The sequence below is a fragment of the Stegodyphus dumicola genome, chromosome 7 (assembly GCF_044657685.1).
Source record: "Stegodyphus dumicola isolate Sdum_Otavi_A_Nest chromosome 7, ASM4465768v1".
In the NCBI taxonomy this organism is placed as follows: Eukaryota; Metazoa; Arthropoda; class Arachnida; order Araneae; family Eresidae; genus Stegodyphus; species Stegodyphus dumicola.
The window spans coordinates 30,681,651-30,695,494 of record NC_140774.1 but is presented as its reverse complement, the minus strand read 5'-3'; the positions used below and the strand labels follow the sequence as shown (position 1 = coordinate 30,695,494).

General features: G+C 32.2%; 1 protein-coding gene across 2 annotated transcripts in view; it reads right to left on the bottom strand.

The window, feature by feature from the left end:
* Window positions 1-10,444: 10,444 nt before the first annotated feature.
* Window positions 10,445-13,844, bottom strand: part of Tmem18 (transmembrane protein 18) — a 49,992-nt gene continuing 46,592 nt past the window's right edge. For both annotated transcript variants that reach the window (XM_035375129.2, XM_035375130.2), the window contains exon 5: window positions 10,445-12,725. In XM_035375129.2, coding sequence (XP_035231020.1) covers window positions 12,588-12,725 — 138 coding nt within the window. In that variant the 3' untranslated portion in view covers window positions 10,445-12,587. The remainder of the gene's footprint in view (window positions 12,726-13,844) is intronic.

Here is a 13,844-nt window from a genome sequence, read left to right as displayed (position 1 = left end):
GCAGTGAGCGGTACCCGAATAGGAGGATTCCGAATCGCCAGATGTTTGCAAGGCTACATATAAGATTGTGCGACCTTTTGGAAGAAGTCAAAGAATTGGGAACGAACGATACACACAACATGAAGTAGAAGTGATAGTGTTTCGTCATAAATAAAGGAATTCAAATGGAAGTATATAAGCAATCTCTATAAACCTCGTTGTTTCCCAAGCCATCGTCTGGAGCATTCTACTCTCGAATCTCTTATAGTCATGTCATGAGCAGCAAGTGCAAGCAGCAAGTGCACCGAAACTTCAATTTTTCAATTTGCTGATTGATACGAACAAACGTGTCCGACGGAGCCTCATTTTCCGGCTGCTGTCCCGTTCATCGATGAAGCATACTTTAGCAACAAAAACTGCTACAACGCGCATAACACACATATATACTGATAGTGGACAATCCCAGGAGTACCTAAGCACGTGTAGCACAAATCGTTTTTCTGTTGATGTTTGGAAGGGCATTGTTGGCGACCACCCCATAGGCCCATATTTTGTGCTTGTTCGCGAGGAAGGACGGCCGTTATAAGATTTTTTTAAAGTCTTGCCCGGATTGTTTGATGAGCAAAACATCCAGCAGCCGCAGGGCAACGATATGTGGTTCCAGCATGATGGCGCCCCAGACATTTTACTCTTTCTGTTCGGCAATGCTTGAATTTAACATTTATTCAAAGGGGGATTGGTCTTGGTTGTCTTATTCATTGGCCTGCACATTCGTCGAACCTTTCTCTGCCTAGATTTCTTTCTCTGAAGTTATCTGAAAAGCCTGTTGTACAAAACACCCGCAGCCAGCGAAGGGATTCTTGTCGCATTCTTTCTTAGTGGGATACTTCCTCTACATTTAACTGCGACAAAAGAGGCCACAAAAGCCAAAGTACTCCCAGGGCTCTCTTTCTTTAGCCCTGAAGTACTCCAGTTGAAAGAAGGTGCTTACGTGATTGGGACTACCTTTATGCGTCAAAATACGAGTCTTCAGCCATTCCACTTATTTACTACCCAGCGAAATACTGTAACTTAACAATCATCATCAGCTTATATAAGACTGGCCGAAAGCATATACGGACGGCTCTAAAATACTTGAAGAAGTGGATGCAGAATCGATAATCTACCTATCTTCCTCTATTCCATAAATATGGCGAATAAAAATTTCTCCAGAAAATTCGGTTTATCAGGCCGAAATTTCAGCAATACCATCTGCACTGAAGAAGGCTATCTCAAATAATTTCAGGACAATAACACCATAAGCTCCCATCCAAATACCAAATTTTTCCTCACTTTGGTGAAGGTTCATAAAAGGATCTACAGCAACGGAGGTGGCTGACCTCCTAGGCAAAGGATGCTACGACTAACAAATACAGTGAAGCGATCAAGTCCCCTAGCCCAGGTCCCATATAATACTTACCCTAATTGCAAACGTTGACTCAAAGTGAGAACAAGAATGGAATTCTGTATTTCAAGACCATTTAGCAGAGGGTATGATTTGATAAAGCCACGAGATAATCTAATTCTTTTTAGAAAACACGGAATAAAGAATATACATTTTAGGACCAAGATCAGAGACATTCTTCTACATACGCAGAAATTTAGACTGGATATTAACCACGTCTAACGTCACTCCATATGTATAATTTTGTTAAAATGTATTAATTCACTCCCACAATATAATGTTATATGTTAATATAATGCTTACATAATATATTAATATATGTTAATATATTAATATAATGTTTCAGAAATTTCACATTCTTTTGAGAAGTGCAATTGAGTTCAAAACGTCCCTGTATTTCTGCCATATAGAATCATTCACAGCAGTTCACAGATTTCATAATGCAAAGCTGAAAGGCGTTACGTCCAAGGACTTTATACCTTACCCTTAGAAAAAGGCATTTGACCGAACATTCTGACTATTGGACGTCTCAACTGCCTAAGTTTTTATGGACAACCTGTTTTCGTCTTATTATTTGTCAAACGTGTATAGTGGTTAGTGACACTGGCCCGTATAGTAGTTATGACTGCAGTATGGATGGGCCTGGCTTCGAATTCCGGAGAAGCTATAGATGTTCGTGCGACATGGGGACACCCAAAATACTCGGCGAGCCGAGAATCCTCTCGAGAAGTTGGTGGTCGAGAAAGAGGGGTTGGAGATCCTCGGACCGCACCCGGAGTGTTCTTCTTCAAAATTGGATCGGAAGCTTAACAATTAGCTAGGTTCAACAATACCTCAGTTTACGTGTGGAACTATAGCGGTTCTGGCCTAGCTTATAACTGAACTTGTATATGTCGCGCGCGTTAGCGTAGCTAGCGCGATCATCTGTAATACCTACAGTATATTTCAAAAAACCCGTGATTTTATGCTGCGCCTGTGTCCCGTTTGTATCGTAGCTGCGGTATGTAGTTTCGAGCACTTACTTTGACATCTGAATATCGCAAGTGCAAACATTTTCAGATTAAAATATTATTATTTACATTACTCTCTCTTTCATTTCTTGTGGTTTCTTTTCTGGACTCTAGCACCTTGCGTCTCCCTCCTGCATTGCTATGTAAATCTGAATCGTGTTTGAGTACCCTAGCCCTTCTTCTAGTCTGAACACGCTTAAACGAATCACCTTGTTCGAATCACCACCGATGTGCATGATGCACAACATGCACATCAGTGGTTTAATATCCTGAGAATTAATATTTAAAATAAAAGGTACAACATAATTGAGCTACAGAAATGAGTTCAAACATTACTCACAGTTGTAATTTATAAAGCTGAGACAGTTTTTTTTTTTTTTTTTTTTTTTTTTTAAATCTTATTAAAGATTTATTTATATACTTTTGTGGAACGTGAATTACTTTAATTAATTTGGATGTCACATGTACTTTTGTAGCAATAACGCAAGAATCGACGGAAACGAAAGCGTCATGAAAAGCAAAAATTTTATTAAAGCAGCCAAAAAGATTAATAATCTCTTATTAATCTGTAAATAAAAAAAAAAAATGTTTAACGTTCTTTATCTGAAACTAGTTGCCTTAACACAGAATATTTCCTTCTTTAGAATTATTTGTTGCGATGCAGAATTTCAGGAACCATGTCAAGCCTTCCTCTGATTTAAGAAACATCCAAATTTAAGATAAATGTATTTAATTAATCGAACTGACAATACAATCAGATTTCAGCTGCCAGAAGATGAACGAATTATTCTACGAATGGACAGAAAATGTACAATTAGATTGGAAGGAAAACAGAATTGTTACTTCACATCCATCAAATCCTGCGGATACGTTTCACAGAGAAGGGCGACAAACATCAATAATTTTATGACATTAGGCAAGTTCGTGATAGTTCAGAATAGTTTCAAGATCCAACCGATAGCTTAGTATGTTCCGAATCCTTGAAACAAATAGTTAACGGTATCTACTTAAGAATAAATGATTTCTCAGTTAAATTCCTTTCAGAATGAAGTTTACATGAGATATTCATGCTTCAAGTTATATTCGACTGACACGAAAAAATACAGATTATATGAAAATTTTAAAATTTTCGATAATGTTTAATTCATAGAAGGTTATATTAATATTTATTAATTTTGAATAACTTCAGGCACTTTTGAGAGATTATCATTTAGAAATAAACATTTAAATTATACCTTCTTAGGATTAAGCATAAAATTTTAAATACTAGCATCTGAAAATTGTGCCTTGAAATACTTTCAACAATTCGATTTTTAATTTGGTTTAAATTAACTTCACGCTCAGTATAATAATGTTAAATGAGACATGCATATTTCAGTCTCGATCAAGCACAATACTTTCCCTTTCAAACATACATTGTTCATCTAAATTTATTTAAATATACAGAGAAAACGTTGTAAATGCAAAGTATTAAAATTTTTAAGTACAAATAAGCAACATTATTAATCGAAAAGCGGAAATCTGTCCGTCATTACATCCGAAAAAAAAAAAAAAAAAAAAGACTCCAAACAATACCCCAAAAAGGTATGTAATGTTTATGCTGCTAAAGTTAAATTGCAAGGTATTAAAATTTTAAGTACTATTCGCGCCTGCGCACCTGTATGAGTGCGCATCTGTAATAATTTGATCAGACGAGTTTGAGAATTGCCATTGACGGTGTACGAGGGCTGGTCACAGCTATGAGTTAATAATGAGTTATTGTAATTTAATTATGGGAATTAATAAAGTAACGAACCAGCGTACTTATTATAGTGTGTGATTATTGGGATGAGACGCAAACATATCTGGTCCGTCGAGCCGGAGATTTACTGTAAATTGAGTTTTGTGCGTGAATGCATGGTGTTTCGTTTTTGAGAACCAACACAACGTTGTATGATATTAATAATCATCGAAAACGGAGGAGTGTTTGTGTTTGCCAGTATTCCCAGCTTGTTCTTTTCAACGAATATCGCTGATTTTGGATAAGGATACACATCAAAAGTGAATCACTGCAGAGGTAAGTGATTCCTCTCTTGTTAATTTTGTACATTCTGTGCTTTATTCTGTTATTAATAACAATGTTATTTAAAGGTGCTAAAAAAGAAGATTTAAGGTTTATTACCTTAGAAATAAATCTAAATGTTGACGAAAAAATGACTATAGCAGATTTAACTGAAATTATTGAGAACAGTGAAATTTTTAAAACTAAACAAGATTTAGTAAAAGAGATAGAAAACTCTATTATCGAAAATAGGAAACAAGAAGAGCAAAAACAGCAAAAACTTGTTGAGTTAGAACAAATAAAACCTGAGAGATCAAAGAATGAGTTAGAGTTGGCCAAGCTTAAAGCAGAAACATAACCCAAACAATTTCTTAAATGATGACAAATACTTATAGTACCAGTCAATACAATTATCATTCTTTACTAACGTAACAATAACTGCCTTACGTATTTCTGAATTAACTAAATCCTCATCTGGTTCATCATTAGATTTAGGCCAATTTGCCTCATCTTCTAGTAACCAATCAGGCCCCTCCCCCCTTTCCTTTCTACTAATTGATCTGCATAACAACCTCTAGAAAGTACATCAGCAGGAATGAGACTACCAGGGACATGTCACCATACAGTGGGGCAGGTCAAAGATCTGATTTCCTGTACACGATTAAAAACGAATGTTCCCCAACATTAATTTCGCCGTATCCAACTTAAAGCCGTCGAGGAGTCAGTCCAACATTGAATACGAACTTCATGTAGGCCAATATCATTAATAACTGAACACAATAACCTAGAACCAATATTACAAGCAAGAAATTCTAATCGAGGAATCGTAATAGGTTTTAAAAGCGCTAATCTCGATCTTGCGTGTAGCAAACTAAAAACCTTTACCTTTTTGCCACTCTGTACTCTTAAAAAGACGCATGCACCATGCGCACTTTTACTACTGTCACAAAAGAGATGCATTACTCGCAGCTTCATTAATAGATTTGAGACCTACCCATCTAGGTATTTGGATACTGGATAGCAAGTACAACTTTTTACGCCAAAACCTAAATTTTTTGGTTAATTCATCGGGAAGAACATCGTCCCATTTAAACCTTAAATTCCATGTTTCCTGTAAAATTAGTTTTGGAATCAACATTACAGAAGCCGTATGTCCTATAACATCAAACACCTGATGAGCTACTGCTAAAACTATTCTTTTAGTAACTGGGCCATCCAATTTTATATCTTGACTTATTTTGCAAGATAAGGTATCTGTATCTGTATGCCATACAAGGACCAAAACAGACACATCTCCTTCCGTGAAGGAATCTTCCTCTGGCACAACACTTCTTATATTGGATTTCCAGAATCTTAAATTAAAATGACCCGAAGCCATAATTATTTGTGATTCATTTACAAACTTTCTCATTTCTATTTCTGAATCCATACTAGCCACACAGTTATCTACGTAAAGGGATGTTTTCAAAATCTCCGCTGTATGACTTAACTTTCGGAAACTACACTCAAATGATAATGTATTGTAGCGGCAAATAAATACAGACTACAGGTAATACCAAAAACTACCCTTCTATGCCGATACAGTTCAACTTGTTCTTGATTATCCATATTGAACCACATAAATCTAAAAAAGTCTGTATCTTTTTCCCTTATAGATATTTGGAAGAACGCTTTCTTGCGAAACCGTATAAGGTATAGTTTCAATTAAATTTGGTCCAGTAGATAAACAGTCGTTCAATGATGGGTAATCAGGCGAATAAGAACTTGCATTAAACAATGGTCTTATACTCGTGCTACTATTTTCTTTAACAACGGCTCTATGAGGCAAATAATGTACACCCTTATATTTATTCTTATCCGGTACTTTTTCAATTCATTAATTTTTTTTTTTTTATTACTTACAAGACATTTTTTGCTATCACTTTGTTTTCGGATAAAAGCGAGCTATCCGACACCCAAGGTAATGCTATTCCGTCTGAATTTACCGTAAAAGTCTCTTAGAAAATATTTTTGCGTATCTTCCTGTAACTGGGTTTTGGTTTTACTAACGGAAGGTTTACTAATACCGAAAACATCTAACTTCCAGAGAACATTGATGCATTGACCCTTCACCAACAGAGAAGATATTAGGAGAGATGCAGTATTTACCGTAGTTGGCTCAGTGCCATTAAATTTACCCATAACAGTCCAGCCTAACTGCGTATGCACTGCTCTGCACGTAAGGGGAACAATTTTTTTCCAGTTAGCAAAATCTGCACCAGTTAGTAATTTTCTCTCTTTATCGACATTACATGGACCATTTTCTAAATCACTTAATTTGATATCATGTGACTTAAGTTCGTAACCACGAACCAGATGGGAGTTGTTTAATTTCAGAACATATTTTGTTTTGACCAAGTACCTCTAATTTACACTTATATTTACTATATATATTGCTTACTTCAATAACATAGTTTTTATACACATTTTCTGAAGTCTCAACTTCACCAAAAAGAAATTGCTTAATTTTTGATTCACCAATACACTTACAATTTAACTTCTGAGCAACATCATTACAGAAATGTGATTTCATAGAACCACTATCTATTAATTAAATTGTATTAGAACTATTAAATAATAAACAAATAAACATTTCTGTTTTCTTGCAGTCAATTAGTTAAACCCATGCTTCATCAAGGGTAACAATGCATTTCCATTTGTCTCCTGCTAAACAGTTTTCTAAAATTTTTCTGCTTCGAGTCTGCCTCGGCTAAAACTGATAAATATTCATTTTCTTTAGCTTTTAAAGTCTTAAGTCTTAGTTTATTACCTTATTCATTGTTGCTACAGATGTATTTAAAGACTTTACAATTGATTTCTACATCGGCGGATGTTTCCCTTGTTACCAGTGATTTAACTTTAGGAACATTAGAAACAGTTTGTACCTTTTTAGGTATCTGTTTTATGTCTTTTTTCAAAGTGAAAGTAATGATTCAATGCTTTCCCCTTTCTGATTAATTATTTTGTTTATTTTTGCATTTTGAAATTTTAATCTATGCCTTTCACAACGTTTTTCAATTATGGATAGGAATATTTTATTCGGAAAGCGCAAAAATACATCCTTCAATCTACCGTTTGTTTACATGCAACACTTAGAAATAAGATTAAATTTAAAAGTAGCAGACGATATTTACCATTTCAAATAATAAGCTGACTAAATTCTTATAATTTTTCCTCTTCAAAGTATTCATATTTTTAATCCCCTAGCTAAAGATCTCTAATAATGCATAAGGAGCATTTTATTCATTGGCATGTGTCTCGTAGCCATACAAAAAATTAAATTTAGTATCATCTTACTAAATGCTGGAACGCTATCAAAATTTTTACAATTTAAATTATGATAATTTTTATTACATGCCGTTTACCTCCCCCCTTTTTTAACTTTCAGAGTAACAAGAAATATACGTAATAAAACACTTATCATTCTCGAGAAACCTAATGCAATTTTTTCTGCATTGTTGTTCTCCCCAGGTACACAGCGAATACTGGTATCGAAGAATATTGAATCAAAATATAACAAAGCAGAAAATCATATTGAATACAGATGTAATTGAAGTAAATTTACAAATTTAAGATGAATTTTGATAATGTAAAAAAGATTTTAATAATAAATAATTGAAAGTAAAAACTTATAAAGATTTAAAAATTAGCAAAAAACACAGAAATGGAAATACCTCTGTATATTAATTTGACCCAGAGTATTTTGAATGTACATATCTGCTTTACCTGTTTTTTTTTTTAAATAACCCCTCTTTTTTTATTGAGTTTTTTATGTTCGTTTTGTGTGATTGTATGATCTGAACTTATTACCAGATGTTTATTAAGTTTGTTATATTCCGTTATGTAACCGTTTACGTTCGTTTGTAGTTGGATTGGCCTGTTCTCTCATAGCCATATGGCAGGCTTCGCCTGGTAGGTGGGCTGAGCACCAGTGCTTAGAACTAACTAATTCTTCTTTTATTATTTTATTTATTGTTGAATATCATTGTTTATTTGTTTATACAATAAGTTAAAAAGCAAATGTTTGCTCTGGTATCTAACTTAAAATAAAATATCGGTTTACAAAAAGGGTTTGGTGTTAATGGGTTAAGCGAAGAGCACAGCTAACAAATTGTTGTGGAAAGAGTAGATTAATATAATTTTTTTCAAAAAGAAAATCTTATTTACAGAATCTTATAAAATTCGTGTTCTAGAAAACATTAGCAAACTTCGCTAATTAGCACATAACTTACTCGTAATATTATTTGCCTAAAATAAGAATATATCTAGGTTAATGAATTTTACGATTTTTAGATTATGGTTCTAAAGTTTCAAAACTGCATGAGAATAGCGATGATGAATTTTTTGGTTTTGAAGAGCTATAAAGTTAATTTCTTAAAAATTCTTTTGGCATACCATTTGTAAAAAAACTATGAATTAAACAATGAGATTATTAAATCACATCACAAAAAGGAATATCAGAGAATGACATTTAAAGGGGAGGGGAACTAACCTCATATTATTCCAATTAACAGTTTTGTTACGCCAAAAATGGTATAGTCTTTGTTTTTTATCATCCCTTGAAGTAATATATTATACTGTATATTCAGGGCTTAAATTCAGGTGAAGACCGGTTGAGCTTGGATAACACTGGTAATATTTAAGATGTGGTTCTTTTATCATCTCATCCCATGTTGAATTATACTGTAAAAAATGGAGTTTCTTTCATGATTCTCTTGATCTTAGATAAAGAACTTGGCCATCTGCAACATTTAGGTGATTTCAATATCTATATTAAAGCTGTGTTTTTACCATCTAATACAACATGGATCTTAACAACCAATGGACCAGGGTGAGATTGCCAATTAAAAAAAAAAAAAAATGTGCATGCCATACATATTTCTAGGCATTTACAGCTGTTGCAGGAAAATCTGATATTATTTTATGACAGTTCTGAAAGAACTACAGTATTTAACTTGTGAAGAGAACATCCGTAATGCATGGAGACAGGGAGATAAAAAAATACGAATGGCATTTGGGAATGCATGTGCCCCTATCTTGTTCATGACTATTGTGGTTTTAATCAAGATGATGAAGAGAAGAAAGTGCTTGTGAGTCTTGTCGACCGACCTTAACCTGTAAGAGGAGGATTTCTGCTAGCTCCCCACATAGAAAAATTTGTATAACAAAGACTTGATGTAAGCAACAGAGAGTGGAGAAAGAAGAGATTGCCCCAGTTAAAAAGTTCCATGAAGTTTATGCCAACTTTTTACCAAGTATGGAAAAAGCCTCACCATTTTTGGAAAACCAAGACAAAAAAAATTCTTACAAGTTTGTTAAGTCTACTGTGCACAATGTCAAACAGTAATGTAATATCAACTTATTTACAATGAAAGCAAAAGAAAACCTATTCAGAAAAGTTTAAACACTTGTATTCTTAAAAAACACACTTCAGAAATTGGTGCTACAGGCTCATCTAACATACCAACATCTTCCACCTCTCATCACAAATGTTCCTTTTACTTGTCGATGAGTCTGATGTTGGCTTACTCCCACTCATGCAAAGGTCTTCCCCTCACCCCATCCACATAGGCTTCACATATGACAATCCAAGGTACATTCTGTGTAGTAAAGTAGTAATTATTTATTTGATAGTATTTATAGCTTTTATCTCACAGACATTGTTAGAAGATATGCTTAAAGAACTTAACAGCATTTTATGAAAAAATTCATGGTATGAACTATTATTTAGAATGTAACTCATCCATAAGACTGGGGCATTTGTATATAACAACATTCATGCAGAAACTCAAGTTATCATAAGATACTTTCTACTTCATTATACAAGCAAGAAAAAGATTGTTTTAGCTTTATGCATATTTTAAAAGATATGATTAGATACTGCATATAAAAAAATTCTTTAAGGGGCATGAATCTTTAAATAAATACAAATTATATAAACAAAAAATTTATTTTTAAACTTGATAGATAATTCAATAAGTGGTGTGTTTTACTACAGGAACATCAGATACATAACACATACTTAAAAAATACACAACAATCTTACAAAGATCAGATTAACTTCTAAATAATGGTATAGCTTTAACTTATTTGACAAAGATATAATATGATACTTTTGTATATAAAGAAAAATATATTTATAGATTTATTTACATATAATGCCTTATTATGTACATCTGTACCTGTACAGTAAATATATATATAATGGAATACTCATATATATCAATACAAAATTATCATTTTTAAAAATTAAACTGAAACTTAGAATATTAAAGGATTTCAAAATACACTAAAGCATCTATGAAATTTAAAAATGGATTCAATTATAGGTATAAGACAGATTAATTAGTTGCATACTGCAATTTCTAAATTTACTTCATTTTGAAAAATGGAAAAAATTTAAGCATTATCAGTAATGTTTGGAGTATGAATAATGGTTGGGAGTTTTGGAATGCAGCAGTAGCAACTTCTTAAAAAATTAACAGGGGAAAAAAATGAAAAATTTTTCCTCAGCTTATAATTTATTTAAAATGGAATCCAACAATGGTACAATCAGTAATTTTTTCCCTCTCTCTCTTTTTTCTAAAGAAGAGAGATTCTATCATTTCAAGCACTGTTAATTAAATACAAAACTAAATCAATAGCAAAAATGAATTTACGTAATTTTGTTACATGATAATTAAGTAATATACTGAAGCATAACACAAAGAGGGAGGGGGGGGGGAGATACACACATTTTAGTGTTCTTAACTTACTTTAACCCTCTGACTGGCACAGCTTTTTGAAGCTGCTCAAAAGACCTGAATTTAAACAGCATTCACTAGTTAAATGCATATAATTACTTATTTTAGTCTCATGAACTTCTATTCATTAAGATGATATTTACATCATTAAAGAAAGTAAGAAAGGAAAATATTTAAAATTATGAGCTAATATATACCAAGGAACAAAAAATATCACGATCAGATAAAGGCGGTAATGCTACTCAGAGGGTTAAGTACAAAATCTATTAAAATTTATCTCCAATATAATGAAAGTCAATGCTTTGAGTATCACCTTACTGAGATTATAACAGAATACCAGATACACAATAAATGAAGGGCAGTCAAAGGAGTAACATTAATTTAGCTACAATTTTAGCAAATAAGCAGTAATGATGCATCTCCTTCATTTTCTCAAATTTTTAGGTTTAATTCTAGTTAACCGCACATTTTCATCTTAACAAATATTACATCAAACTTTACTTTATTCATTAACACATAAAACATGATTGTATCTGACAATTTAAAACAAAACACATTTTGACTAATAGAATCATAACAAATAGGACTGAAACAAAGTAAAACATACAATTAATGTACATATTAATCAAATTTTCCTGTATTAAGAAATTTAATTACAAATTAGACAAATGCTGATCTACAAAGTAACTTGATTTTTTTCATCCATATTCTAGATTAAAATACTTCAGCATACATGCTGTCATTGAGAAAAAACTACAACACTCTACAAATAATTTTTTTTTTTTTTAAAAAGTAGGAATGGGCATGAGTAAAAAATAAATAATATTACAAACTGAATTTTATAAAAGTAAGTCATTACATTTTTAACACATACTGTGACCTAGACACCAATAAAAAGGAAATCGAAACATGCAATAGCAATTAAAAAATACTGTGGCCTGACATTCATAACATGAGGGGGGGAATATGTTACGGCAGTGTTATTTTGAAATTCATGACCTTCCATTAAAATTTTAATAATATAATTTAAATACACATATAATTTTCAAAAAAATGACTACTATTTTAGATCTTAAATACAGCCATTATTATCATCATTCACGACACTGCAATGGATTTATATTTTGTGAATATAAAAAAGTTCCATAACATTTTTATTTTTACAGACATAATGACTCTTCGTATTAATTACAAAACACAGTACAATTTGTACAAAACAAACATCACAAACATTTTCACTAGAATCACACATAATTGGCTATATATCTCCAGGTACATGACACTGTAACAAAATACCTAACTATGCATGACAAAATATTGATGGCATTTTATTAATCTGCTTTATCATGACTTGAGGAATCAGAACTTTTCCTTTGTTTTCTAAGGCGGCTTTCAGCTCTTAACCGTTGTTTTAATTGGGCTTGTTTTACTTTCACCATTAAACTACCGGATGTCCAAAGCCAATGACCCTACCAAAAAAATTAATAAAAAATATAAATTATGTTTAATAATGTATTTAAATAAATAACAAAAAAGTACAAGCATTTTAACTTTATATCATAACTCATGTCTAGAGATGCAAAAGGAATATAAAATGAAAAAATACTTATTTGAATTCCTTGAAACTTTCATAGATTATGTGGTTATAGCCCAGGTTTTTTTCTAGATTTGAAAAACGTCTGGGATTTTTAAATGAGACTGATTATACAATTAGTAAATTAGTTTTGCTGCTAACTACATCAAGTAGATTTCAAAAGATTTTTTTCAACTGTAAACAGAATATGGTCTCTAGAAGTCAATAATAAGTGTCAGCATTAAAAGAACACTTAAACTTGAAAGTGAATTTTACGATAATATTAAATCCAAGAAAGACATTCTAAGAAAAACATTAGCCAATTCAAGATTGAAACATAAACAAGAATCTCAGCCATCCATAGAGTAGAAATGCTGCAAAAAATATACAGCTTACTTTTCAATATCTAAAATATTTTGCAAGCAGAGCTGTAGGATTTCTTTTTTATTTCTTCAATAATTTACTGTTTTAGTTTTATATTTACAGAAGAAATTCCATTTTTCTCCTAGTGGCTTTTAAGGGCTGAATCTTCAAGGTAAAGCAATAAGTCATACTACAGAAAGTACCACTAGATCCTTTGAAAAAATAAAAACAGATAATGGTATTGCACACCTTTTCTAGCCCCCTGATATTGTAAACTTGCCATTTTAAGAATAGAATGCATATCTATTATAAAATGTGTCACAAGTAAGTTACATGTGCAGATGTAAAATTTAAGATTTTCCCTTCATTATATGGATATCAAGAACATCGGCAATCAATAACTTGCAAATTCGCAAAATCCAATGATTTATTTAAAATAATGCTGTATTTATATAAACATGACTGTAATGCTATATTTATGTAAACATTCTGTATTTATGTTTATATATAGACATTAAACATGCTGTATTTATGTAAACATTCCTGACTTTATTTGAAGCTGGATAATATGATTGAAGCAATAAAATAGCACAATTCACATTAAAGAATCAGCAATAGCCATGTATGGATTACTTAAAGAAAATTTTAAAGA